This window comes from Diadema antillarum, unplaced genomic scaffold (genome assembly GCF_040938485.1).
Source record: "Diadema antillarum isolate AM-2024a unplaced genomic scaffold, OU_Dant_1.0 seq00000759_RagTag, whole genome shotgun sequence".
Taxonomy (NCBI): domain Eukaryota; kingdom Metazoa; phylum Echinodermata; class Echinoidea; order Diadematoida; family Diadematidae; genus Diadema; species Diadema antillarum.
Genome location: NW_027271650.1, coordinates 1,224,780 through 1,250,369, shown reverse-complemented (window position 1 = coordinate 1,250,369; position 25,590 = coordinate 1,224,780). Strand labels below are relative to the sequence as shown.

Genomic DNA, 25,590 nt, shown 5'->3' with positions numbered 1-25,590 from the left:
CAAAAGGCCAAATGCGAGGCCAAAATTGGCCTTGCATTTGGCCTCGCTCTGGAGGTGGTCTCGGCCGCGGCCGAGCCCGGCCATTTCTCAGTGCAAACGCAAACTAGGCCAAATGCGCGGCCAGTTTTAGTCTGGCTTCCAAATCCTCTGCCTGTGCTATTTTGCTGTTCAGGATATAACCCCCTCAACGTCGAAACCTAGTATAGTATAAGGTGGTTTTGTCCTGCAAAGGATTTTTTTCCTTCGGCAAAGGCCTTTGCCCGAAAGTCGACTTCGTTGCCACGGAATTCATTTGGCAAAGGGTCTGAAAACCAGACAATACCAGATTGCGTATGCTCACAAGCAGAGCGCCACTACAACAAAATATTGAAAGGTTTGAATCAAAAGCGCGGCCGAGCCCAGCAGTGTAAACGGACAAAATTGCGAGGCTCGGCCGCGGCCGAGCCGCGGCCGAGCCCGACCCTGCACTGTAAACGGGGTCTAAGAATGACTTTGCCAAATTGTTATTCCAAATCAACATCAATCAAATCACATTGGTACTGCGTTCATTCGTCATGTCTGATATCACCCATATTCTCCTTCATTGCTTTGCCACTCTTCAATCTCTAACCAATTGATATGCCTGCAAATGTTCAGGCTGCGAAGGAAGAGTGTAAACTACGTCCCGTTCCGAAGGTAAATGTGTTGTCAACTGTGTTCGGTGTCGCTTCTGGTCGTTTAAGATTAGAGAGTGTTCATGCCAAGCTAGAGATTGGCATTTAACACTCATCTGATTCTAGACTGATGATAGCTGTTTTTATGGTATCTGCACAGTGGAATTACGTATGTGTACTTAAATGCTCTCTGCAATGCTGTCGTTTTTCCGTTGAATATATTTTCTTTTATGTTTTTGCATGTTTTCTCTACAGTTTCAAATTTAATGCTGTTGCAAAAATTTGAGGGATCAGTAATGGCTAGAAGATCTTCACTGAGTGGGATGCCAAAAAAATTTAGTAGCGATTGCTACTTTCTTCAGAAGTGGGAGTGTACTTCATTGACTTCTTGTGCAACTGTTTTCATTGATCTGTACGAGTTAAATGTCATTTAAAAGTGACAGAATTTCTAAATACTGTAAAAAGATACTCTGAATGACGTAATAGCTCTACTCTGCCATGGGGTTCCATTGTGAAGCAGGTGTGTGTTGGTTATCAGAGAGAAAAAAAAATAGGAAAGTCTCATCAAGTATTCATGGGTGTGAAATATTAAGTTGGTGAAGTTTTTAAAGGTGTTAATGACACAAACCAGCAGCACGCCAGCCAGTCAAAATAGTTTTAATTGTATAGTTATGTAGGTATCTATGTTAAATAGTCCAACATGATACCTCTATGATCCCTCGCATTTGTGATTGTCTTGTTCGTGTTCATGGCCCAGCATTTGTGAAAGTGAAAGAGCAGCACATGTAAACAGTGTTTGCTGTCAATGGTTCACTCAACATTTGTTATTGCCACTTAAGGCGATGGTATTTATGGTGGAAAGAATGAGAGGTTGTGTTAATTTGAAATGTAAATGAAACCTGTCTATCAATTATATCAGTGACTGTATGAAATGTTGCACATAGTTTGTTCATTGCAATGTTTAGTCTAGTTGTAATTTCCTTTCCTGCCCTCCCTACACACCTGCCTAATCCCCCACCCAACCCCTAACTTTGCACCCCACCCCATCCCCATTCTACAGAGAGCCAGTACTCTCCAAAATAAGCCATTTGCCTCTCTGCAATGGCACTAATTCACACCCAAATGACATAAAAAGTTTGTGCTTTCATAATGTGGCATTTTTAATTTAATTATGTTTGCAGCATACATGAAATGCAGTTTTAAGTGGATACATGTTGATGTGACATGTTAATAAATGGCCAGTGATGCAGATTTCAATACATGCTTCTTTATGTTCAAGTCATACTATGGTGTACTCATGTGCATTTCATGTCTTTATCTTGTATATTGGAATGTCCTGCTTACCTCAAAATGTACCTCCCTAATTGCTTGTTTGTGTGCTAGTGCCAAATGAGTTATTATCGTTTGAAAATTTTAAAGCACAGCTTGTTTACCTGTGTGGGAAACAGTTATAGTATCAAACTGGAGCTTCTTTTTTAATCAGAAGAGTGAGGGAGTGTGGGTACTTGTTTTCAAATTCAAAATAAAAAAGTCTGGATTTTGTGGGAATTGTACCTTTAGGTGGCAGCTCTCAAATCCATTAATACCGATTCCCCTTACGTTACATAGCATGGCCAGCAGGCTTTTGCTTTGATTATTCACTCTCTATTTTTGCGCTGACTGGTTCAGACGTCCTGTGATGTTTGATTAATTCAGTCAAACTTTGCTCAAGGTAGCACAGATAGTTAACGACCTCACAAGTTTCTGAAGTCAAGAGTTCTCACTGATGTCATAAAATGATGATATGACAGGTCGTCAAAGTACTCACTACTGTCTTACCTGTACACTTCCCTTGAACCATGAAACTAAACTTTAGCTTTCTGGAACTCCACCCAGCCTGTAAATGCAGGGGTAAAATTGGGTTGAACAGCGTAGTGACGGCACAGATGTTTGTAATATTCAGTGTCGTTTTACCATTAAGATTTTGTCACAACTTTCTTACAGACCAAAGAGTTGGATGGATGCGTTAGAGCGCCCGCAGTTGGACTACACAGACTTCTTCACCAGCGAGTGTGGGACGGAGCCGGGGCTCATCATCTGGCAAATAGAGAACTTCATCCCGATTCAGGTGGAGGAAGGTCTGTATCACATCTTGATAGCAGAGAAGCAGGACTACTTACATAAAGATGTCACCTAAATAAAGATGTCACCTAATTGCAGATGTCTCTTAAATAAAGATGTCACTTGAATAAAGATGTCACCTAAATAAAGATGTCACTTAGATGAAGATGTCACCTAAATAAAGATGTCACCTTAATAAAGATGTCACCTAAATAAAGATGTCACCTACATATGTAGATAAAGATGTCACTTAAATAAAGATGTCACCTTAATAAAGATGTCACCTAAATAAAGATGTCACCTACATATGTAGATAAAGATGTCACCTAAATAAAGATGTCACCTTAATAAAGATGTCACCTAAATAAAGATGTCACCTACATATGTAGATAAAGATGTCACCTAAATAAAGATGTCACCTTAATAAAGATGTCACCTAAATAAAGATGTCACCTACATATGTAGATAAAGATGTCACCTAAATAAAGATGTCACCTGAATAAAGATGTCACATAAATACAGCTGTAAATATGTCAATTAAAGATCCAGTAGTGTGGGGCTACCATGGAGTGAGAATGCTGGCCTGGCTTTAATGTAGTAGAGAATCCCCATAAGGAATTGTGTACAGCTTTATCTCTGCTCTCTATAAAGTACACACAACAGCTGAAGAATCTCAGCTGGAGTTCACCGTTACTGATGAGTGTAGGATTTGATGCATATATTTGCTGCCAGGAGCTACATGTATTCATGGTTTTTTCAAATGTACCCCAGTGGGCAGGGAATGAAGATCAATTCAAATGGGCCATCCATGCTTCCCTGCACTATTGGGTCTTTCAATACAGGTGTTGCCTTAACCCGTTGAAGATGAGTCCCGAGTATACTCGGGCAGGTGTCTATGGGAAATGCGTGTGGTAGCAATATCAGCCCGTCCTCAATAGTTCAATAAAGATAGTGGAGTGAAACACATTGGCAACATGGTGGCAAATTTTTGCTGAAGGTTTTATGTTTTCTGTGTACATGTTTGTGTGTGTTTTTAAGGGGAAAAAATTTTTGTCTCAGTTCATGTGTTCTTATGAACAGGAACATAAGAATCGTAACTCAATTGAAGTTGATATAGTGCATGTTATATGTATGAGGTAACATATATTTAGATATATGTTTGTTTTGCTGTTTGATCCACATAACCAGAAAATGGAGATGTTTCAGTTATGATTTTTGTGGTCTGATATTTCTCATTTGCCTCACTTTTTGTTCTGTTTGCCAACTCAGCTCTGTATGGCAAGTTCTATGAGGCGGATTGCTACATCATTCTCCAAACGTATCTGGATTCTTCCCAGAACCTTAACTGGCAGATATACTACTGGATAGGGCAGTCGTCTTCGGTGAGTTATGCCACCGTATATTGCAGTGTTGTCATTGTTTTTGTAGTCCTAATCTTACACATTCTCGTAAACTAGGCATCTAACTTTAACTTCAGAACAGACATGAATACTGTGAGCAAAGTAACATCCTTTCGGCAATCATCAATTATTTGTAAGCATAATACATAACAAAACAACTTCTGTACCTTTTTTTTCTGTTCTACTGTATGTCACTTGAAGCATTATTATCACAAGTTTGTTTGAGACATTTTTTTTTTTTTTTGCACTATGGTTTAATGCTGTTTAGGTCATGTTTATAGACATTGAACCAATATTCTCAGAGTCCTTCCTCCTATAGAGCAAATGATGGGTAAATGTCTGTCTAGTTTGTGTCATTGAGGGAATAGTTTGGTCTTTTTTTCATGTCTAAATGAATCGTCCTAAAAAACATTTATGATAAAGAGTGCTAACTGAGTAGTGTGATGCACCACATTTACAGTGTGATATCAGTGATTATTAATTCAAATGAAAAATCATTGCTGGTCACATGGTAAAATCACTGATCACAAACTCCTCAAATTGGCAGCTTGACAAGAAGGCCTGCTCGGCCATGCACGCTGTCAACCTGCGCAACATGCTCGGCGCCAGGACCCGCACGATACGCGAGGAGATGAGCGATGAGAGTGATGAGTTCATGGAACTGTTTGACCATGATGTTGCCTACATTGAAGGTGGCACCGCCAGTGGTTTCTATACGGTGGAGGAGAACCAATATACGGCGCGAATGTACCGGGCGTCGGGCACACAGAACATGCACCTTGAAGCTGTGAGTATCTTGTTCTTATTTTTGCATCTTTCTATTTTTATCTTACTTTGTTGTGAAATTGTCTGTTTTCTCTTCAGTGATAGTCATGATGATGATGATGATGATGATGATGATGATGATGATGATGGTAATTAGGATGATAATGACATGGTGGTGGTGGATGAATTTGCTTTTTTGTTTGTAGTAGTGATAGTAGTTATCAGAAGTATCATTATCATTAGAGTCTCTGTGAAGTTTTCTGACTGAAGCTGGTAAATACAATTTGCTCCAGATTTGGAGACCACCATAATCTCAATTACTTCTCTGCTTATTCCTTATTTGGTATTCTGACCATCGTTATTGTTACCTTCCCCATCCCCTGATCCGTCCCCCTTTCTGATGGCAGGTCACAATGGAGCCACAGTCACTGGATCCAAAGTTCGTCTTCGTGCTGGACCTCGGGATGGAGATCTACGTGTGGTACGGGGCGAGGTCAAATCCCATCACAAGGTCAAAAGCAAGGTCAGTGCAGGTCATGTGACAGATCCCACTGGAACCACTGGGATATCATTGACATCATACACCAGCAGGTCGCCAGGTGCAGTGGATGAGCTATGTACCACCTTCCACATCTATAACACATCCTTATGTGTGACGTGTGATTACTTTGCTTTTATGCATTTCTGTACATATCTCTGATAAGCAAGTGTCCAGTCTATTTCCTATATTTCTTAAAGCGAAAGTTACTTAAACTGAAGGTTTTTGACTAGCTATTATATATATTTCATTCTAAAGGCATATCAACAGGTTGGTATAGTAATGACAACTGATGGTAGTGAGCATTAATTTACATGGCATACATCACTGCCAAAGTCCCTGTGTACTGATGTGGGATATAAAAGTGACAGAATGTGAGTACTTATTACATTTAGGAATCTCAGAGAAAGATACAAGCTCAAATCTCTGACATAATTTATGTAACCAAGTGACTAGAGAACATGAAGTTATATTTGTTAAGAACTTCCTTGAAATACTATGTGTTTGTTTTTTTTCTAAATTCCTTTTTATTCTATGTGGTACATGTTTTGTTGGCTTTGTTTGGACAGACTGATGTGTGAGAAAATCAACAAGATGGAGCGAAAGAACAACGCTAAGATCTTCATGATGCACCAGGGCAGTGAGTTGGAGAAATTCTGGGATCCACTCGGGGGTTACCAAGAGGACTTCACCCCACAGGTAAGAAAGATTCTCCATAAGTAGCATCACCTATACGCACTCATCCTCTTCCCTCTACCTCTTGTTTTTCCTCTTCCCTTTTCTTTCCTTGTCCTATCTTTCCTCCTCCTCCTCCTCTTCTACTTCTTCTTTTTCCTCCCCCTCCTCCTCCTCCTCCTCCTCCTCTTCCTCCTCCTCCTCTTCCTCCGCCTCCTCCTTCTCCTCCTCTTCTTCTTTCTCTTCCTCCTCTTTTCTCTCCTCCTCCTCCTCTTCCTCCTCTTTCTGTGTGTTGTCTCTTTCCCTGTTTCCTCTTCCTTTTTTTCTGCCTCTGCCTCTTGTTCCCCATTGTCCTCTTTTTCCTTCTTTTCCTTTTCTTCCCTTCTCACTCCTTTCCTACATCCTCTGACTTTCTCATCATTATTCTCCCATACGCTTTCTCCTCCTCCCCTTTTATTTTCACTTTCCTTCCATTCTTCCTCCTCAGAATGTTCTATTCTTTGTCTCTTTCTCTTCGTTCTCTTTACTTCTGTTTGCCTCCTCTCCCTACCCCTCTTTCTTTTCATCTTTCTTCTCTTCCTTCCTTGTCATTATGTCATTATTTTCCATGACATGTCCCTATTTTACCTCCTTCAAAATACCCTTATCTTATCTTTGCGGTAATTACCATTGTACTGACTTGTTTACATCACTCAATGCACCACTGTAGCATAGTTTACTGTAAAGCAAGATATTTTCGCGGCATGAAATTTTTATGAATTGGAGCCTATGACCTTTCTCACAGCATGAAATGTTCATGAATTGCCACTGGCATTCAATGCATGTACATGTAGTATACTAGTAGACAAGAACTTTTGCGTGCATTTTAATTTTGTGAATCTTGGCTCTCGCGAAATTTGCACAATTAAACATTTCTGGTTTTACAGTACTTCATGTCTGTAAATAGACAAATGGGTAGATATATAGTTATGAGAGAAAATGAAAGAGATAGAGAAAGATAGAGAAAGACTGGTGTGTAGAGAGAGTGGAGCAGAATGTTAAACAAAAATGAAATGTTTGCATGTTACTTTCCATCTTTTCTGATTTGCTAGGATTGGCTGACTTCCTTTGTGCCTGATAAGCCAAGGCTATACAGAGTCGGTCTGGGCACGGGATATCTGGAACTCCCACAAGGTGAGATCACCATACAGAAATTAGTTCTATTCATAGTACAATGCTATTTGCTTACTTGGAAGGGGTTGGATGGCAAATTTTTGTTTGCTGATTTCTTTTCTATTATGAGTACTTTGTTAAACCTTTTATTCTGAAAGTCTTTTTGCTTGCAGTCATACCAAGAGCTGCTTTTTTTTCTTTTACTTTTCCATTGGCAGAACAGTTTGAATCTTTTGCAACCTTTTTAATTCAAAGATATTTTTGATCTGTTCATCTTTCAACAAGAATGAAAAATGATTTAAGAATGTGATCAGTGATCAGAAGATAGGAGACTCTGTATATGGGAGGGTTCTCAGTTCGTAGAGCCTCCTCCAAAAGTTCAAAAACTTTTTATTTCTTACCAATTTCCTTGAAAATCTGACCATGGGTTTTCAAGGAGAAGATGAGTACATACAGAAAGCTTGCAGAAGAGGAATGAAAGAAGATAAGCAAATAATCTGCCTCCCCCCCCCCCCCCCAAAAAAAAAAAAAAGAAGAAGAAGAAAATATCAAGAATTTGAAGAGTTTCAAAGGCTTAATTAATGTAAGTAATTACAACAAAGCTTCAGAAAGACTATAATTACAAAAAGGCACTGCCAAATGGAATGGTAAAAAAAAACAGGGGCTCTGAAAAAAATGGGAGGAAGATGAATTTTGTCAAAAGGAAAGCTTATTCATTTTTATTTTTTTGCTATCAAGGCTGAATCTCTGAATGTGTGCTTTTGTAATAAAATAGCTCACTGTATTTGATGTATGCATTTTCTATCCATTTAGTTGAACTCCCCAAGGGCAAGCTGACTCAGACGCTCCTTGAGACAAAGAATGTCTACATCCTGGACTGCAATGCAGACGTCTTTATATGGTAAGGGGACAAGACCAAGTTTGGGTGATTGCATGATCGCTGTGTGGACTCTACGGAGAAGAAATCCTTGTGAAATAATAAATAACTGACATTCAATAATGTCTCATCAGGATGTAAGAAGAAAATACTGTTTAAGATCTGTGCTTGATACACTGCCGTGGTCATTATTGTTTTTTGTCAAGCATGGTTGTCACACAAAATAAAATTGTGACTGTATTGTGTGATCACAGTGAACGAAATGTCACCAATAGGTGTATGTGTGTGCTACAGTGGACTCCCGTTATAACGAAGTTCTCGGGACCAGCAGTATTCTTTTGTTATATCGAAATTTTGTTGTATGCGAAAAAATAGATAATAAAAAACATCTATCCGATAATATTGTAACCTGCATTTTTATTTTGTTGTAACTGGAGTTTGTTATAACCGTGTTTGTTATAACAGGAGTGCACTGTATTAGTTTTGTCCCCAGAGAAGGTTAAGTCATTGCTGATATTTCAGGTGCAAGGACACTTCATGCGCAAATTGATGAAATGAAGTGAAATAAAGCAGAATTGTCATATTTCCATCCCATACAGGTGTTTCTTCCACACCATCTGGGTAGAAAATGGAAGAAAAAAGAAATAAATTGAACCCCCAAATTTGTGTTTCATAAAAAAAGGACTGTGAAAAAAAGAAACAACACCTGGTGATTTTAACATTCAAATACTGATCGGGGTAGGCTTACTCTTTAAAAAAGATATTGAAACTTGGAAGCAGCACATGTTGATTAAAATGCAGCTTTTTAGATCTTCTGGAAGATACAAGCTCCATGATATTCAATTGGTTTCGTAAACCATTGTCATAGTTATACTTTTAAAGGTGTTCAGTCTCCTCTAACTTGCACACATTGCTTCTTGTCCACAGGATCGGGCGCAAGTCGAGTCGCTTGTGGCGAGCAGCTGCGCTGAAGTTGTCCCAAGAGCTATGCTCCATGCTGATGAGACCGGATAATGCTACCGTCATACGGGTGCTAGAAGGGTAGGTCTTTCCTCTTGGTGCAATTTTACATCAGAACAGGGTGCATTATTTGGTATTGCTAGCTTGTCTTCCTCAACATTGAGAAAGAAGATGATTGATACTTTGTTGGCTATGATATCCACGGATCCACTTTCATTTTTTCCCCTCAAACATTCTCTGTGTTTCATTTTGTTTTGTTGTTTTTTTTCTCCACAGTGTTTACACCAAGGAGTGGTTAATTAACATGCTTTCTATGCATACTAATGATGTTAGTACACTGCACACTTGTCTGTCCGCCTTTGTTGCTATTTATTTACATATATTTAGGTGAGGAGCTGAATCAGTGTTTCATTGAATATGTTGTTCAATGTCTTGCATTCCCTGAAGTGCTTACAGTGTACCACAGCCATCCCTGGAAACTGGATTGATCCTGGAAGATCTTGTTTTGTGTGCTCACATGATAGATGTTCCACTACATCACTTTTGGCTCATGTGTTGCAGTAGCCAACATAGTAAAAAAAAAAAATATATATATATATATATCATGCTCATTCACTTCAGTTTTCTCATTCCTTTGCTATTTAGTGTGCTACCTCTGCTATCATTTATTTTGATCACATCTTTCCCTCTTCTTGACTTTTCCTGAATCACCTTTTCATTTGTCAATCCTCCTCTTCCCCTTGTTCATTTTGTATATCCATCTGTCTGTCATTTGTCTTTCTGTCTGTCTGTCTGTCTGTCTGTCTGTCTGGCTCAATTTCTTTCCCTCACTATCTTTCTCTTACCTCAAACACTTTCTTATGTGTGTGCGATCTCATTTTGATATGTTTGCTCTGTTTCTGAAAGGACTATTAAATATTTCTAGCGTGCAGAAAAACAGGATTATGAATAAGATGGGCTCTATTAATTGCCACTTAAATTGGTTGCCAACACTATATTCATTCAGTGTACTAGTATGTATTATCCTGTTTTTTTATTGTTTTTTTTTAATAGTTCTGTGGTTAATTCATTACTTTTCGTGGTTGCTTTTTATTTTGTTATGCGATGCAGATATCAGTAGGTACTGCATGAATGTTTGAAAAACATATAAAGTACTTAACCCTAATCCCACCGGGTTTTTTTGAGGGACTTGAAACCACGGGGGGGCCTTCAGATCTCGGTCTTGGATCGCACGATCTTCACGAAATTTTGCACTAAGGTAGAGGCCAATGTAATCTACTAGAGTGTATAGTTAGATTTTTCAAATTTTATTTAATGTATTTTATATCAATTAATTTATGCTAATTTATGCAAAAATAATTTTTTGCCTATAAATAAAAAGATAAAGCTCCAAGACTTCTAATTTTTGGTGAACATATTCTTTTCAATATCCTCAGCAATAATATTGAAGCAAAAATTTGGCTTCATAACTATTTCTTATGTATTTCATTGTTTATTGAATTTCTTATGTATTTCCTTGTTTTTTACTTTTTGTTTTTGTTGTTTTTTTCGTCAAAATTTTTCACAGAAACTTTTTAAAGCATAATCCGGCTAAAATAAATCATTTTCAGCCGTTGAAAGTATAAATATTTATTTTTATATGAATTAATTGCAAAAACACAATTTACATTGGATTTTTACACAAAATCATGTTTTTGAGCAATTTTTGGGTCAACAAATTTTTTTCAAAGGGGCGTGGCTTCAAAACGGTATGCCCGAGACCGACAAATTTGGTCTCAAAAGTTGCACGTTACTTGAAAGAAAAAAGTCACAAAATGTTGCGGCGAGAGCATCACGCGTTGCGGAATAATCATATGAAACGTCGAGAGGGAGGGGCCAAAATGGCCCCCCCCCCGCCCCGGTGGGAATAGGCTTAACTACCCTATGTCCTGATATTTCAAATTTTAGGACTTATGAAACAGCTCATGAGTGGTCAAATTTATGGGAATGAGAAGTACTATCTCTCTCCATGAAACAAAGTTACTTATGACCATTTACAACTGTGGAATCGATATGTGTAGAATTTCTGTCACGGGAGACAATTTTGTTGGTTTTGTAAATTTCATGGAAATCAGTCAACTCGTGATACATGTATCATCACAAATAAAAGTTATTGTTAAATATTACAGTATCATGCTCAAAATGATTGTGAGTTGGAGATTTTGTGACAGGTATTTCAAGCTGAGAGTGATGTCGAATGATCAGAAAAAAAGTGGTATAGGATCATACCATAAATCAAGTAGATTGTTTGTAATAATGACTCTTGGTCAAAAGGGAGAGTTATTAAAATTAACTTTTGCACTGGGAGCTTCAGAATCATAAAGGCATTAAATAACAAATTAAATGTAGAAATTTTAAGCAAACTATGCATTAATGTATAGTTTGTTATATTTAATTTGTTAACACCTTTAATTTTGCTAGATTTCTCTCAGACACTATTTGCAAGGTGTTTTGCACATTTCACTTTCTGTGCTGAAGACTTGGAACGAAATGAGTGTCGTGCTGTGAAGCTTAAACTCCTGTTTTAAATCAAATGGCCTGCCTTTGTTTTGATATCAGCTTGTCTGAATAATAAGTCTTGAATATAATCTGATTTACAATGTCTTGCACTTTCTCTTCAAGTATGCTGTATTTCACAAGTTGAAGTTCACCAAATACACATTGATGACCGAGTGTCGTTGTATTTGTGTCACACTGCTTTGCTATAAGATTTAGAAGAGAACATCTATGAAAGAAAATTGCAAATTACTTTGTTTGATTAGGCCAATACTTTTTGTATGTCACCATGTGTCTCCTTGATATTGTATGTGAAGAGATGCAGTGTTTGATTAAGAAGGGTGACACAATATTCATTGTTCTAGGTATCAGTTTATGAGGGCTTTTCTGAGGGGAAGGAAAGTGTTAAGAGATTTATAACAAGTTCTATAGTGATTGACGCTTACACTTTATTTTTCTTTCTCTTTGCAAGAAAACCCTTTTTTTTCATTACAGTCTCATTTCCTCATGAAACCTGTATTTTTCCCTAACGAATGTCGTCTCACTGACAAATAACCATAACTAGTTACGAGCCCCAGATGTTCAAGCAGCATTTTGAGTCGTGGGACGAGATTCTCGCCGTGGACTACACGCGGACAGCTGAAGTGGTCATCAGCCGTATGATCAAGCAGTACGGTCAGCAGGGTCCGGGATCACGCCACGGGTCTCGACAGGGCTCGCCCTGCAGGGCGGGTGGTGCGGGGTAAGGCGGGGCCACGGACAGTCACAAGATTATAAGGGTTTGGGGTTGGGAAGTGGAGGGGTGAAGGGTGCCTGAGCCCTTCCCAGAGATGCATCCATTGTGTGACAGGTTGCCTTGGAGATGCGTCTGCTGCCCCCCTGGTCAGTGCCTGAAATCATCTGCCTGAGCTTCTCGCATGTGTCAAAGTTTATCTCTGACTACTTCTGCATCTTTCTCTTGTCAGAGGTCGTCATCTTGTCTTTGTGTGTTTATGTGGTCTTTTGAAGTAAAAAAAAAGGAAAGAGGATATGTTGTAAAGCTGATTATTTTCACAGATCTCAGGCTTCAAATTCTCTTGCTATTTTTGGGTATGCTTTTATACTAGTTGCAGAATTCCAATATCCTTAACTTGTATTTTCGTTTTCGATAGATGCTTATAGACTTTGGATCCATTAAAATCAAACAAGTATGTTGGCAGTGGTTCCGTGTATTCAAATTTATGGTGGATGTTGTTAAATCAAACTGAGTGACTTAATACTTCACAAAGGTGAAATTTTGTACGTGTCATAGAAATTGAGATAATGAAAGTCTCCATTTTGACATGCTTGCCAATCAGCAAACTGCTCTCCCCTTTGTGGCTGTAATGTTTACTGGCCAGTTTACTGTCCATTCTAGTTTATTGTCCTGTACAGCATATCGTTTGTCCTGGTTTGTTTGTCCGTTTTGGTATTGTGATATAAGTATTTCATATTCTCTTCATCTCTCTTTTAGTGTTTATCTGTCTATCTTCAATGAATCTTACATAACACACATACGATGTGTATTATATTTATAGGTCTTTGCACCTTCCTCCCTTTGTGTCTACCTGTGTTCATATGTTTTTTCTGTCAATAACCCTATCTCCCCCTTTCTACTTCCTTCTACTTCCTGTTCATTTGATGTGTCTCTTTTTTTAATCCATCTCTCTCTGTCTGTCATTTTGTTCATCTGTCTTCCCCCGGCTCATTTTGTCAATGTTAATCCTCTAATTGTATGGCATCTGTCAAAGGAATTGTGATTAAATCTATTCATCTTGTAGATATTGGGTAATAAACAAATTGAGGAATCATATATTATCACTCCATCATTCCTTTCATAGTTAATTATGAATAGTTGTTCTTCTATTCCCATGGCTGTGGTATCTTAAAATCACATCAAACCAAGCTCAACTGTTTCCTTTGCATTCTCTATTCTACTGTTCAAATTTCTGTGTGAGACACTTAGTATTAAAAGAATAACAACTTAAGATGAATAAATTGCTGTCATGTTGGTAAACAAATGACTGGCAATATACACTGTATCTATCTACAATGTATCTATCTGTCTGTCTATCTATCTATCTATCTATCTATCTTATCTATTTGTCTGTTTATCTGTGTATATACATTTATGTATCTATTCATTCATTTATTTATCCTTTTCTCTCTCACGATATGTATCTTAATGTTAGTTCTTATATCACAATATCCTCAGATATATGAGACTTTTCGTTGTAAATCTTAGAGAAAAAAAATGGCGTTCTAACTAACCTGAATCATATCTGCTTATAGAATATAGCAGTGTGATATAGTGTATTGAAACAGGAAAAGAGAATATCATTTCATCATTCATGTATGTATCATGCATTATCTAATGGTCAGTGTTGTGTTGTGATTCATCTAACCCAGTAACTGGAGTGTGCATACATTATTGTCGAAAGTCATTTGCAAGAATTCTTGGTGATGCGAACATTGTCAAACAACTGTAAAAGAGCACACATTTGAGAAGTGTTGTAAATCTGTAAGTCGAAACTTGATTCTATCAGGGACTTTACTTCACTGTCACAAAGCACGTCAGAGATGTGTTCATGTTTACCTGGTGATCCATTTTTTGTCAGAGAATGAGATTATATAGCAATGAAAATGTAGTGTAACTGTAAAAGTGGATATTTTTGGGCTCAGCCGGGTTAGAAGAGTTTTGCATGTTTTTAAATCCACAGAATCAAGACATCAAATACTGGAATTTATGGCAAGCAAAAATATTTGTGTGCTTTTGTTTTCGCGTAGTTTGTGATCGCGAAAATTTCAACACCGTGAAAATTTCCACTTTTACAGTATTCCAATAGATTGATCTCAGCCAGTAGATCTCTCGCTCTGGCCACCAATCATGTTTTTGCAGCTTTTACAGTTGGTTGCTTCTCATTTGATCTTGTAAACATTGAATGTATTGCTGTGGTTTTTGTCCCATTCTTTGCCTCCAGTGCGCTGACCACCAAACCTTTAGATGGATCTTAACATGATTGGAAATATCTATGAATGTACTCATGATCAAATGTATAACAACTGTGTGCGTGTGTGTGTGTGTGTATGCTGTAACTAACATTGAATGCATTTGTTTCTGTTGTGCCATAGGTGATTTGGTCTCCATTGCATCAGACGTGTGTTCACACTAGCATTCACATGTCACCTGATCACCTGTAGAATTATTCTCCTGCCAGTGCAGTGCAAAATGTCAATAGAAATGTGCTCATCAGTGTTGGAATTTCAAATGGATTGATAACTTGCCATGCAGGCTTCCAGATGTATATACATTTATGTATTTTTTTTTCTTTCTTTTTTCCAATTTGAATTATGTAAATTGGCTTGTTTTATTCTGGGCAGATTCAGTTCTTACTCCTCCCAGCAGAAAGTATGAATGTCTGTAAGAGTGGTTACAGCCACAATTGGCATTACTGTTCTAAGTTTATATGCCATCTACAGATTATTATGTAATGGATATTGGGAAACCCGTATAGAAGTGAAAAACATGGATAGGTTTAGTTAATTATGTAACATATGGTGTGATTCAACTCATTTAATCTTCTGTAAATATTGTTGCAGCTGTTTAATAATTACCTGTTATTTGTTACACCCATTCACTGGTCAGGCTAGAATGTGATGAATGATAGTGAGCTGAAATTTTGCTCAGAGTGTGTGTACATAGAAAAATTCAAAGTAAAGTCAAAAGGACTACCATATCCATCATGGTTACACAGAAGAACTAAACCAAACTATAGGAGATGCAAAGGATTCCTCCCATCATCGTGTAAGGGTTATAAATTTTCACTGAAATCAATGTTACACATGTTTTTTCAGACAAAATTCAGTCATTTTTACCCTTAACTCTTTGCATGTTCCTTAATTCTCTATTGTCTTCAGGAATGAGAGCCAAGTATTCAAGTCCAAATTCCCCGGCTGGGATGACGTACTGGCGGTGGACTACACCCGCAGTGCGGATCAAGTTCTAAGGAAGCCTGTAGTGCAAAAGGTAGGATGTTGTTACTACTGTAGTTGTGACCATAAAATGTACTGCTGTTTGTGTGTAATTCACCTGACTCTATTGAGAACTTGGAGAACTGAATATTATCTTTCTTTTTTTTTTCTCTGTGAAAGAAAACATGATATAAAACATTGCATAGATCTTTGTTGCTTACATATTGACATTAATCAAGAAATAGTGTATAATATTAATGTAGGATATTGGTGAGAAAAGAAAAGCACAATTGTGCTGCATAAGTAAAGACAGAAATCTTATGCAAGTCCCATGTGCACATATCTGTGATTGAATATGTTACTTCACGTAGAGTATACACAATCTGCATGTTGTTGTAAGTTTGGTACAAAGTCGCTCATGAATTACATGTAACTCCATCACAAAATGTGCATAATGGCATATAATACTGGACAAACTATAGCCTGGCTCTCTTGGAAAAAAAGCTTTTGGGTTTTTTTCCCCCCTATTTGTAGACAGAGCATTACTATGACCTTACCCTGCCAGTATGATTTAGTTATCAGTCTGGTTTTATCATTGCTGTATATTTGTGTCCGATGCCAAATTTATTCACTTAACTCCATTATTGCTTTTCATAGTGCAAAATATTGGATTTTGTTTTTTTCATCCTTTCTGGTTCATTAGGAACATGCAAATTGACTTATGATATAATGTGTACTAGGAACTGATTATCATTATTATTGAAACATTTGAAAATAATCATCACATGTAGACATGTCTAATCTAAGCTCTAGGGTGTGTGTTTCATCTTGTGTGTAATCACACACTGGTACTACACTTCGTCGCTGAAAATGTTGTTCCATTTGCTCTTCATTGCAGGACGCTCAAGAAAAAGATGAGTTGAAGACTGATCTCTCAGCTCTCTTCATGCCACGCCAGCCTGCCATGTCACTGAATGAAGCTGTAAGTACACCTTCTGGATTCTGTTTTTTTTTTTCCCTTTTTAAATGAGATCTCATTAGCTGCCAAGTCAATGTGGAAGAGAAATGAACTGCCGAGTGTGTGCAAACCAAAGAGGTTACAAGCTAGTTAGTACTAGAGTGCTGACTTGCAACACACCTTGTACAATTGATCTGTGAGTGAGGGGAGCAAGGTCTGCCATTACTATAGAGGGCACAGTCCCAGAAAATTTAGTACATATTATTTGCTAGAGGGTGGAGTATTTTCACTGCAGTATTCAGTATTCTCTGCTTATACAGCTGGCAATCTCTAGTACGTGAAGGAGGTTATGGGTACTTTGCGTCACATCAATCTTGCCCAATTATCATGCCTCTTCTGGTAATGGTGGACAGCGCTTACTCCTTGTGATCACAGAAGTTTCATTTTCCCTTTATGCATGACAGCAATATACGGTTTAAACGAAACGTAATTCAATTGTATTAAGAAAGTTGTGTGTTTCAAAGATACTACGATGTACAAAGATATTACAGCTCATTCAAGAGAGCTGTTTGCATTAACTCTTTAATCGCCACAGTGTAAGGGCCCTGAGTGCCACATTATTCTGAGACAGCAAAGTACACCGTGTAGGCATGCTTACGGGCAAAAAAACATTTTTTTCAAATCTATGTAACTTTTATAGATTTTTGTAACCCTGGACATGTAATAAGCAATAATACAGAGAAAATGAACTGAAATGATGTGTTTCACACAATACTGAACGATCCTGACCCCAAGAAGTTTGGAACTGGACACTTGTAATACTAGTGGCAGTGAGCAAACATGATCAGCCAGAAATCTATGTACCATGCCAGAAAAAGAAAAAGCCTATAAGTTATGTAGATGTATGTACTGTCGATATCTTTACAATCAACTTCTGTAGACACTGAGATTTTTGTTGTGCTTTTATTTAGCTAATTTCATGAATAGGCTGTGTATTTAAAAAATAACAGTGTGGCACCATATATGGATAAAAATTGAAACAAAAATTTGCGTGCACACACTGTCCAAGGCCGGCACATTAGCATTGCAACATCGAGTGCCCAGAGACTCCAACCCAAAGCACCTTCTGATCTGGAGATTCTCCCGCCTGAAACCCCTAGCAAACGGGAGACTCCAAGTTGATGTGTGCGAGGCACAAAGTTCCTAGGGTTCTAGATGCTTTCTGGTGCTATCTAAGGCTTTTTTTTTCCCAACATACAATAGCAATAAGTAAGAAATCTTTTCCAACAGGAGACACAGCGCCAGGGCGGGAGAAATTAAATCTCAAGCGGGAGAACGGGAGATTTTGCGAAAGTTGGTTTTCAGCGGGAGATCTCCTGGCGAAAACGTGAGATCTCCCGAGTCTCTGAGTGCCTACTATTACCATTACATTTTCTGAGAGATGTGGTCTCATTTCAAGCAATGTTTTCACAGAACATTTCTTTTTCTTTTTAATGAATGCTTGTCTTATTTTTTTTCAGTTATGATAATGAGGAAACTGCAAAGCTTGGAACCAATAACTTACAAAAATATTTGATCAACTACCATATGCTTAAATATCAATACTCTAAAATATCAGTGTTTACAATCTGAATATGTTACCCAGTCACGTCATTAGTTTATGCAAGATATTGTAGGGGATGGTTCCATGACATTTGCTCCTGCGACAATTGATTACATGAAATATCTGTATGTTAAGCCAAACATAAATTCTACCCCCAAGCATAACCATAATCCTAGCCCTAATCCTCACATCAAACTAAACCTAAAACCCTATCACAACCCCAACCCTTCGACCTTAGAGAAAAATATGACCGGAGCAATTGTCACAGGAGCAAATGTCATGTTACCTTGGAGAATATTATAAGTCATCCTTGCATTTGTTTGTCTTCTCAGGACCAACTGATGGAGGAGTGGAATGAGGATCTGGATGGGATGGAGGCGTTTGTCTTGGAGGGGCGGAAGTTTGCCCGTCTGCCTGATTCGGAGACCGGTAGGCTGAAAATACATAGATACATAGATAAATCACGCTTTGTGCAAGCACCTCTTTAACAATCTCCCAACCCTCTTCCTCTCTCTGTGAATGAGGTTTTTTGTAAGATTTCTTTTTTTTTAATGTCTTTTTTTGGGGATGGTGTCTCAAGCTTTTACGAACCAGTGGGAGAAGTATATGCATGGTAGATTTCACTTGCCCTTTGAAGGTGACTCCTGTTCACACAATTGGTGTTGCACTGCTTTTTTGAATGTCTCTCGTATGATTGCCACGAACATGTGAAACTATGTGTAGCTGCACTGCTCATATCCTGTCTGTATGTAGGTTGGGAAAAGATAAAGAAGGGTAAGGAATTTGGTACCGTATTCATTATTAGTGACCGACTTGCAGGCTTTTTTCTTGAAAACTGATATATCTCCTGTCTCAAGACAATACAAATTCATCCCTGATATTGGAAATATACAGCATACTGGTATGCATGTATCTCACACAAGTTTATGTCAGACTGCTTTCTTGAACGTTCCTGATTTTGACTTTGAATGCTGCCAGCCCTGAGTGTTTTTGAGAACTGCTACTGTGATATAGTGCAAACAAACATTGGGAGTTAACCTTGATCAAGAATACCGTAAAAGCAGGTGTTTTGCCTTCGAGCAATTTTTCGTGCTTGGCAGGGTAAGATGAATTTCTCATGTTTGGATTTGGCGAATAGTCAGAGCACTTCAGACAGCTCACTACTGCAGCAGCAGTTCAGGGCTTTGGCAGCACAATCCATACTACTGTAGAAGCTTTTATTTTCGGGTAAAGATATTTTCACGAATGAGGTCACAGACATTTTTGCGAGATGTTGATTTCGCAAATTTGACACAGACGCTATCATACGTGTACTAATGCCTGTCAGTTCGAGATATATTCATGTGTTGTTAACTTCGTGGTCCAACGGTGATTTGCAAAATTTGCAAATATAATAGCTTATACAGTATTGTATAGGGTATGTGGTCAGTATAGCAACAGAACATTCACTCATGCTACAGGATATTCCGTTAGACAAGCAAAAATTCAGTGCACTTTTATTTTTGTGCAAGTTTCATGTTCCACAAAATATTTCCACTTTTACTATAGACAGCATGAAAATGTTAATCCATGCTCTTTATCCTTCTTTGCCCGCACCCTGCCCCAGGTCACTTCTACAGTGGGGACTGCTACGTCTTCCTCTGCCGCTACTGGGTGCCCCGGGATCTCCCGGAGGACGGGGATGGGGAGGAGAACGGGAAGGAGGGAGCGGAGGAGGAGAAGGATGATGAGGATGAGGACGACGAGGTGGCGGCCGAGGAGGACTTCCAGTGCACCGTCTACTTCTGGCAGGGCCGCGAGGCCAGCAACATGGGATGGCTCACCTTCACCTTCAGCCTGCAGAAGAAGTTTGAGTCGCTCTTCGGCGACAAGTTGGAGGTCGTCCGACTCTGCCAGGTACGTGTGTGTAGCAGGAAAAGAAATCACTCCAATTCATGATTTTACTATAGACCAAGGCACATATGTAACTATGTGTGCAGCTTCAGCAGGGATAGAAATTAGTACAATTCATTTCACTGTAGTCCTAAGGACACAAATGTATACATGTGTGCAGTCTTGAGCAAAGATGGCAATTTATGATTTTGCTATAGACCCCTACTCGACCCCATTTTCAAAACATGCCAGCAAGATGAGGGGGTCTCAACAAACAAACAAAAAGTAGCATGATATGAAAGGATGTATTTTTAAAAATGTTACATCATGAGATATTTCAGTAATCATGGTTATTGGTTCTTCTTATCAATTCAGCAAGATTATAGACAAGCAGTGATGTTGATGTTGATAATGTCAGGACAAAAATTTTTGTAACAGATACTGGTATATGTTGTCATTTGTAAAAAAAAAAATAGATGACACTGTTAGCATTTGTCAGAAGTGTTGATAATATGTAGAAAAAAGGGAATGCTGAAAATCTATTAGAGAACTACAACGCTATATGACAAATATGACAGATATGTAGCAGAAAAATTTGATATAAAACTTTGTACAGCATGAAACATAGCATAAACCATCACAAACACATTCAATTGTGTTTTTTTTTTCTCTCTCCTTCCCTACAGCAACAAGAGAACCTCAAGTTCCTCTCACACTTCAAGAAGAAGTTTGTCATCCATCGCGGCAGACGCCCGCTCCCCAACGCTCAGTCAGAGGACACGCCCAAGGACCTTAACCCCAAGCTGTACCACATCAGGGCCAACGGAGGACCCCTGTGCACCCGCTGCATCCAAGTCCACCCCACGGCCCAGTGGCTCAACCCTGAGTTCTGGTGAGGAGATGGTGTCATTACAGAGTTCTGCTCTTGAAGTTTGCGTCAAATGTCCAACCCAGATTTATGACATAATCTTTTTTATAATGAATCGTCACATAATTTGTGTATGAATTATAGTATCACTTTACTTTGTCAGAGTAAAAGTATCCAATCATGAAATGAAATTCAGTACTACCTGTGACAATATCACTCTATGCTCTAAACAAGGATTCATCTTTTTTGACAAGATGATTGCTGACTATAGCTCTAGACATAGAGATAACATAACATAACTATGTTATGTTATAACATAATATAACATAACATAGAGATAACATAACATAACTATAGCTCTAGACATAGACATAACTATTGTTAGACATACTAGAGCCCCCAGTTATGGCTGAAATGGACATCAATATAAAACAAAAGCACCCAAACTGAACAGGTCTATATTGCAAGCCTGTGGTGCAGAAAGAAGAATTCTCAATGATATATCATGCAGCATTGCTTGAAGGCATGTATATCTCTGCATGCTAGAGTATCTCTTCAACGCAGTGTAGTTTGGTATGATATGCTCTTACATGAAATCACTCGACTTCATATGAGATTGATGTGGCAACTGTGCATGGCCTCATTTTAAAAAAAAAAGTCATTTCATTGTTACTCATTTACAATTTGTGTTTCCTTTTCAGCTACATCCTCGAAGTTCCATTTGACAGTCAAGACAGTAAAGGAATTGTCTACACATGGATTGGATCCAAGGCTAATCAAGACATGTCACGGATAGCAGAAGAGATGGCATACGAGATGTTTGATGTAAGTCTTCGGCTCAGACACCCCGCAGTTATAGTGCTTCTGTTGTGTCTAGACATGATAGTGCATTCACTGTTATGTAACCTCATACCACATGCCTGTTGATGTAGATACCATGCACTAGTTCATTGTCGTGAGGCATATGCTTTCAAGAATTTGTACAGAACAGGTTGGGAAAATTCTGCAATGCGATTTGTCGAGAGCTGTGCATTGATTTTACTGGCCTTGTGTTCGATATCAAATGATAATTACAATCTCTGACTTCATTACTATCACTCTGTCTACCTATCTTTCTGTCTATCTATCTATCTATCTATCAATCAGTCTATCCATCCATATATCTATTTATATATCTATCTATCCATCTTTCAACTTAGCATCTGAGTATAACTGTCAAATATCAAATAATTGCGATCATTCCCTTCATAAATCATCTGTCTACTTATCTTTTTGTCTATTTATCTATCTATGTACCTATCTTTCTATCTGTCTGTCTATCTATCTATGTATATTTCTATCTTTCAACTTAGCATCTGAGTATAACTGTCAAATATCAATTGATAATTACGATCATTGACTTCACAAACTATCAATATGCCTATTATCTATGTGTTGTATCTACCTATCGATCTATCTATCTATCTATCTATCTATCTATCTGTCTATCTGTCCTTCTGTCCGTCCGTCCATCCATTCCATTTATCCATACATACGCCTATCTATGTATCTATCAACGTTAATAGCATTTGAGTATAACTGTCAAGTAATGTTGCCTGTTTCCAGGACATGTACAGCCACCAGCTCCTGGCTGAAGGAGAGGAGCCGGAGAACTTCTGGTGGGTCGCCCTCGGCAGCAGGCGAAACTATGACAAGGATGCCGAGTACATGAGGAAATCACGCCTCTTCCGCTGCTCCAACGAGAAGGGCTTCTTCACCGTGTCTGAGAAGTGCTCCGATTTCTGTCAGGTATAGCAGAGTGTGACATTTCTGTTGTATTGGATGGCTATGAATGGGATACCAGGGACTATTGGCCCTAACGAGTGCAATATTCCTTGATATTCCATGAATTAAAGCCATCCAATATAATTATCATCATCTGTAATCATTATGTAGAGAAGGCATAAACTGTACTGTACTGTACTTCTACTCGTCTTTTAAGTTAACTCGGCAGTGAAAGAGGAGTAGGCCTATGAAGCAACTAGAAAGATGTTTATGCGCTTGTAAATTGTATCAAGAGTTCACGCACTAGTAGCAAGCGTTCACGCAGTCAGCAAGCACTCGCGCATCAGACGAGACAAAATATGGTGTATTATTGCACTGCCACTAACAATGTTAGCCTATGGGGGGATTAATACATTGGCCTATGTGTTTCGTTCAATACGCTCTCTTATTGCACAATGAAAATCGAATGGTTGAGAATACGCATTTACAATGAGCCGCTAAAACATCCTGTATAGATGATGATGACCTGCATTGTTTACTAATACAGAAAAATACTATTAGTGCTATAACAAGGTCGCTGGGACTACCAGTTTTACCTTGTTATGACCAATACTGTAAAAGTTTAATATCTTTGCCTGAGTAATTTTTTTCACACTCAGGTAAAATTAATTTCATGTTTGTACTTTCATGGAATCAAAGAGATAATATATCTTACTATTACAAGCAGGAGCAGTCGCTTTCTCTTATTTTTGACCCTGTTTCATATTGCACAAAATGTGTCAAAATTTCCACACTGCAAAAGTTTCCACTTTCATTATTTTATTATTTCATTAAATTATTGTTGATAATCTTTTTATACTGCATTGTTCGTCCATTATGAAATTATGATATAACGAAAGAGAACTGCTAGTCTTTAGATTTTTGTTATAATGGGAGCTAACTGCATTGTTAACTATTCCCCCCCCCCCCCCCCCCCCCACCCACCCCAGGATGACCTGGCTGATGATGATGTAATGATTCTGGACACGGGTAATGAGGTCTACCTGTGGCTGGGACCGGACAGCAGCGATGTGGAGAAGAAGCTGGCCTACAAGAGTTCTCAGGTCAGTTGGAGGTTTTACTTCCTGTAGAATCTCATTCTCCTGGTATCACCTGATGCATCTAAGTCTCATAGTACTGCTGAGTCATTTTAATTTGCCACTTAAAGACATGAAGAACAGTATCGTGATGATGTCATATAAATCTATGTTGTTGTTTTTTCAAGTTTCAAGTTTTCAAGTTTCAAGTTTATTTCATATTTCCACTTTCTCAGTGATGGGATTACTAAATGATTGACAATAAAACAAAAGTACAAAATATATACAACCATATCTCATGTTTGAAAAAAAAAAGACAAACCAACATTAAACACAAATATAAATGGTCATTATCATCTGAGGATATCACAAATCAATGTCAGAAATATGATGGGGCCTACATAAAAGTAATGATGCTTGTAGAAACTGTAGGTTCCCGAATTTGTAGGCGTGAAATTATACAGAGAACGGACATGAGACAGGCAATAATTTGAACTGAAACAAGGTGTAAAGTATGAGACCTGATAAAATAACTGCATTCAAATAAAGTAAGGTTTGTGTATGTTGTTAAGAATCAAAGAAAATAATTGTTTTTTTTTTTAAGTCAGCATGATAATGTCACTTGGGTATTTCATTTGGAATGCTTAAAGCAATGCAACCAATTAGAAATATTGTGCTGTAGGGAAGAACTTTATTTCATGGAATAAAAAAAAAGGCGACTGTCTCTTCCTAGAGAAGGAAGAGCAAAATGGAGGAAAGTGACGCAGACAGTAACTTCTGTCATTACTGTTTCTCTGACCATCTGACCACAGGTCTACGTGCAACACATGAAGAACAAGGAGCCGGACAACCCGAGGAAGTTTGCCGTGGTTAAAAAGGGCAAGGAGACGTGGAAGTTCATCCGCTGCTTCCACGGCTGGGGGCTCTTCAAGTCAGCACCCAAGTAGACTAGATGGAGTCAAAGGGTTAAGGTCTATTTTTCAGACCATGCAAAAATAGTGTAAAGGAGACAGTGGAACAACACATTTATGGAGTGATTGTGAAGGGACGCCATCATTTGACGAGAACAACAGGGCAAGGATGTGTGGATTGGGATCAGAAAGAGTCCTGAGAAGGGTTAGTGCACTGGTCTCCCAGATGGAGCTTGGCACGTGTGAGCTGTTCACCAGTCTCCATTGAGACGCCTTCAGCCTTTATACGATCTTAGCCGATCCCATCCCTATAGATTATCCCGCAGCAGGAGCAAGTGGTACAGTATTGGGACACGTTTGGCCTGTTTTGGCTTAAGCAACACCAAACATATGTACATCTCAACAACATGCGACCCTGAAAGGTTTTCTGTGAGAAACTTGGAAACGAAAAATAGAATATCTCCTGTGACCCTAGTGATGTATGATGTCAGAATGTTGCAACAGGTTTAAGATGGGTCAATATTACTCTGCATTCATGCCTGTATCACCATGGAAAGGTGGAGATCATACAGAGTTGCCAAACTGTTACTTTCTTGCAGTATTTTGTGCTGTTTTGTTTTTTTGCCAAAAATACAGCATGTTTCATGGAAAATGCTGTTTTTCCCAAATTGTTCCTACTCATATTTATTGCAGGAAAGGTGAAAATACTGTTTTCCTTAAAAGATATGCCTTTTCAGCCCTCCGAATAATGCAATGATATGTACAAGGTTGGCATCCCAGATCATACTGTGCATGATGCCAAATGAGTTGACCACTTGAGTACCATGTTCAAAGAACTCCAAGTTCCTCCTTTCATTGTATATTGCTGAAGATTGCTGATTGCAGAAGAATGC

General features: G+C 38.4%; 1 protein-coding gene across 1 annotated transcript in view; it reads left to right on the top strand.

The window, feature by feature from the left end:
* Positions 1–25,135, top strand: part of LOC139738613 (protein flightless-1 homolog) — a 46,536-nt gene extending 21,401 nt beyond the window's left edge. The window contains exons 12-28 of the mRNA XM_071649228.1: positions 2,637–2,770; positions 4,023–4,135; positions 4,701–4,940; positions 5,326–5,441; positions 6,026–6,155; positions 7,223–7,304; positions 8,097–8,184; positions 9,088–9,201; positions 15,592–15,700; positions 16,544–16,627; positions 18,539–18,635; positions 19,813–20,102; positions 20,765–20,970; positions 21,648–21,771; positions 22,552–22,734; positions 23,700–23,813; positions 24,599–25,135. Coding sequence (XP_071505329.1) covers positions 2,637–2,770; positions 4,023–4,135; positions 4,701–4,940; positions 5,326–5,441; positions 6,026–6,155; positions 7,223–7,304; positions 8,097–8,184; positions 9,088–9,201; positions 15,592–15,700; positions 16,544–16,627; positions 18,539–18,635; positions 19,813–20,102; positions 20,765–20,970; positions 21,648–21,771; positions 22,552–22,734; positions 23,700–23,813; positions 24,599–24,733 — 2,359 coding nt within the window. The 3' untranslated portion in view covers positions 24,734–25,135. The remainder of the gene's footprint in view (positions 1–2,636; positions 2,771–4,022; positions 4,136–4,700; positions 4,941–5,325; positions 5,442–6,025; positions 6,156–7,222; positions 7,305–8,096; positions 8,185–9,087; positions 9,202–15,591; positions 15,701–16,543; positions 16,628–18,538; positions 18,636–19,812; positions 20,103–20,764; positions 20,971–21,647; positions 21,772–22,551; positions 22,735–23,699; positions 23,814–24,598) is intronic.
* Positions 25,136–25,590: the final 455 nt, after the last annotated feature.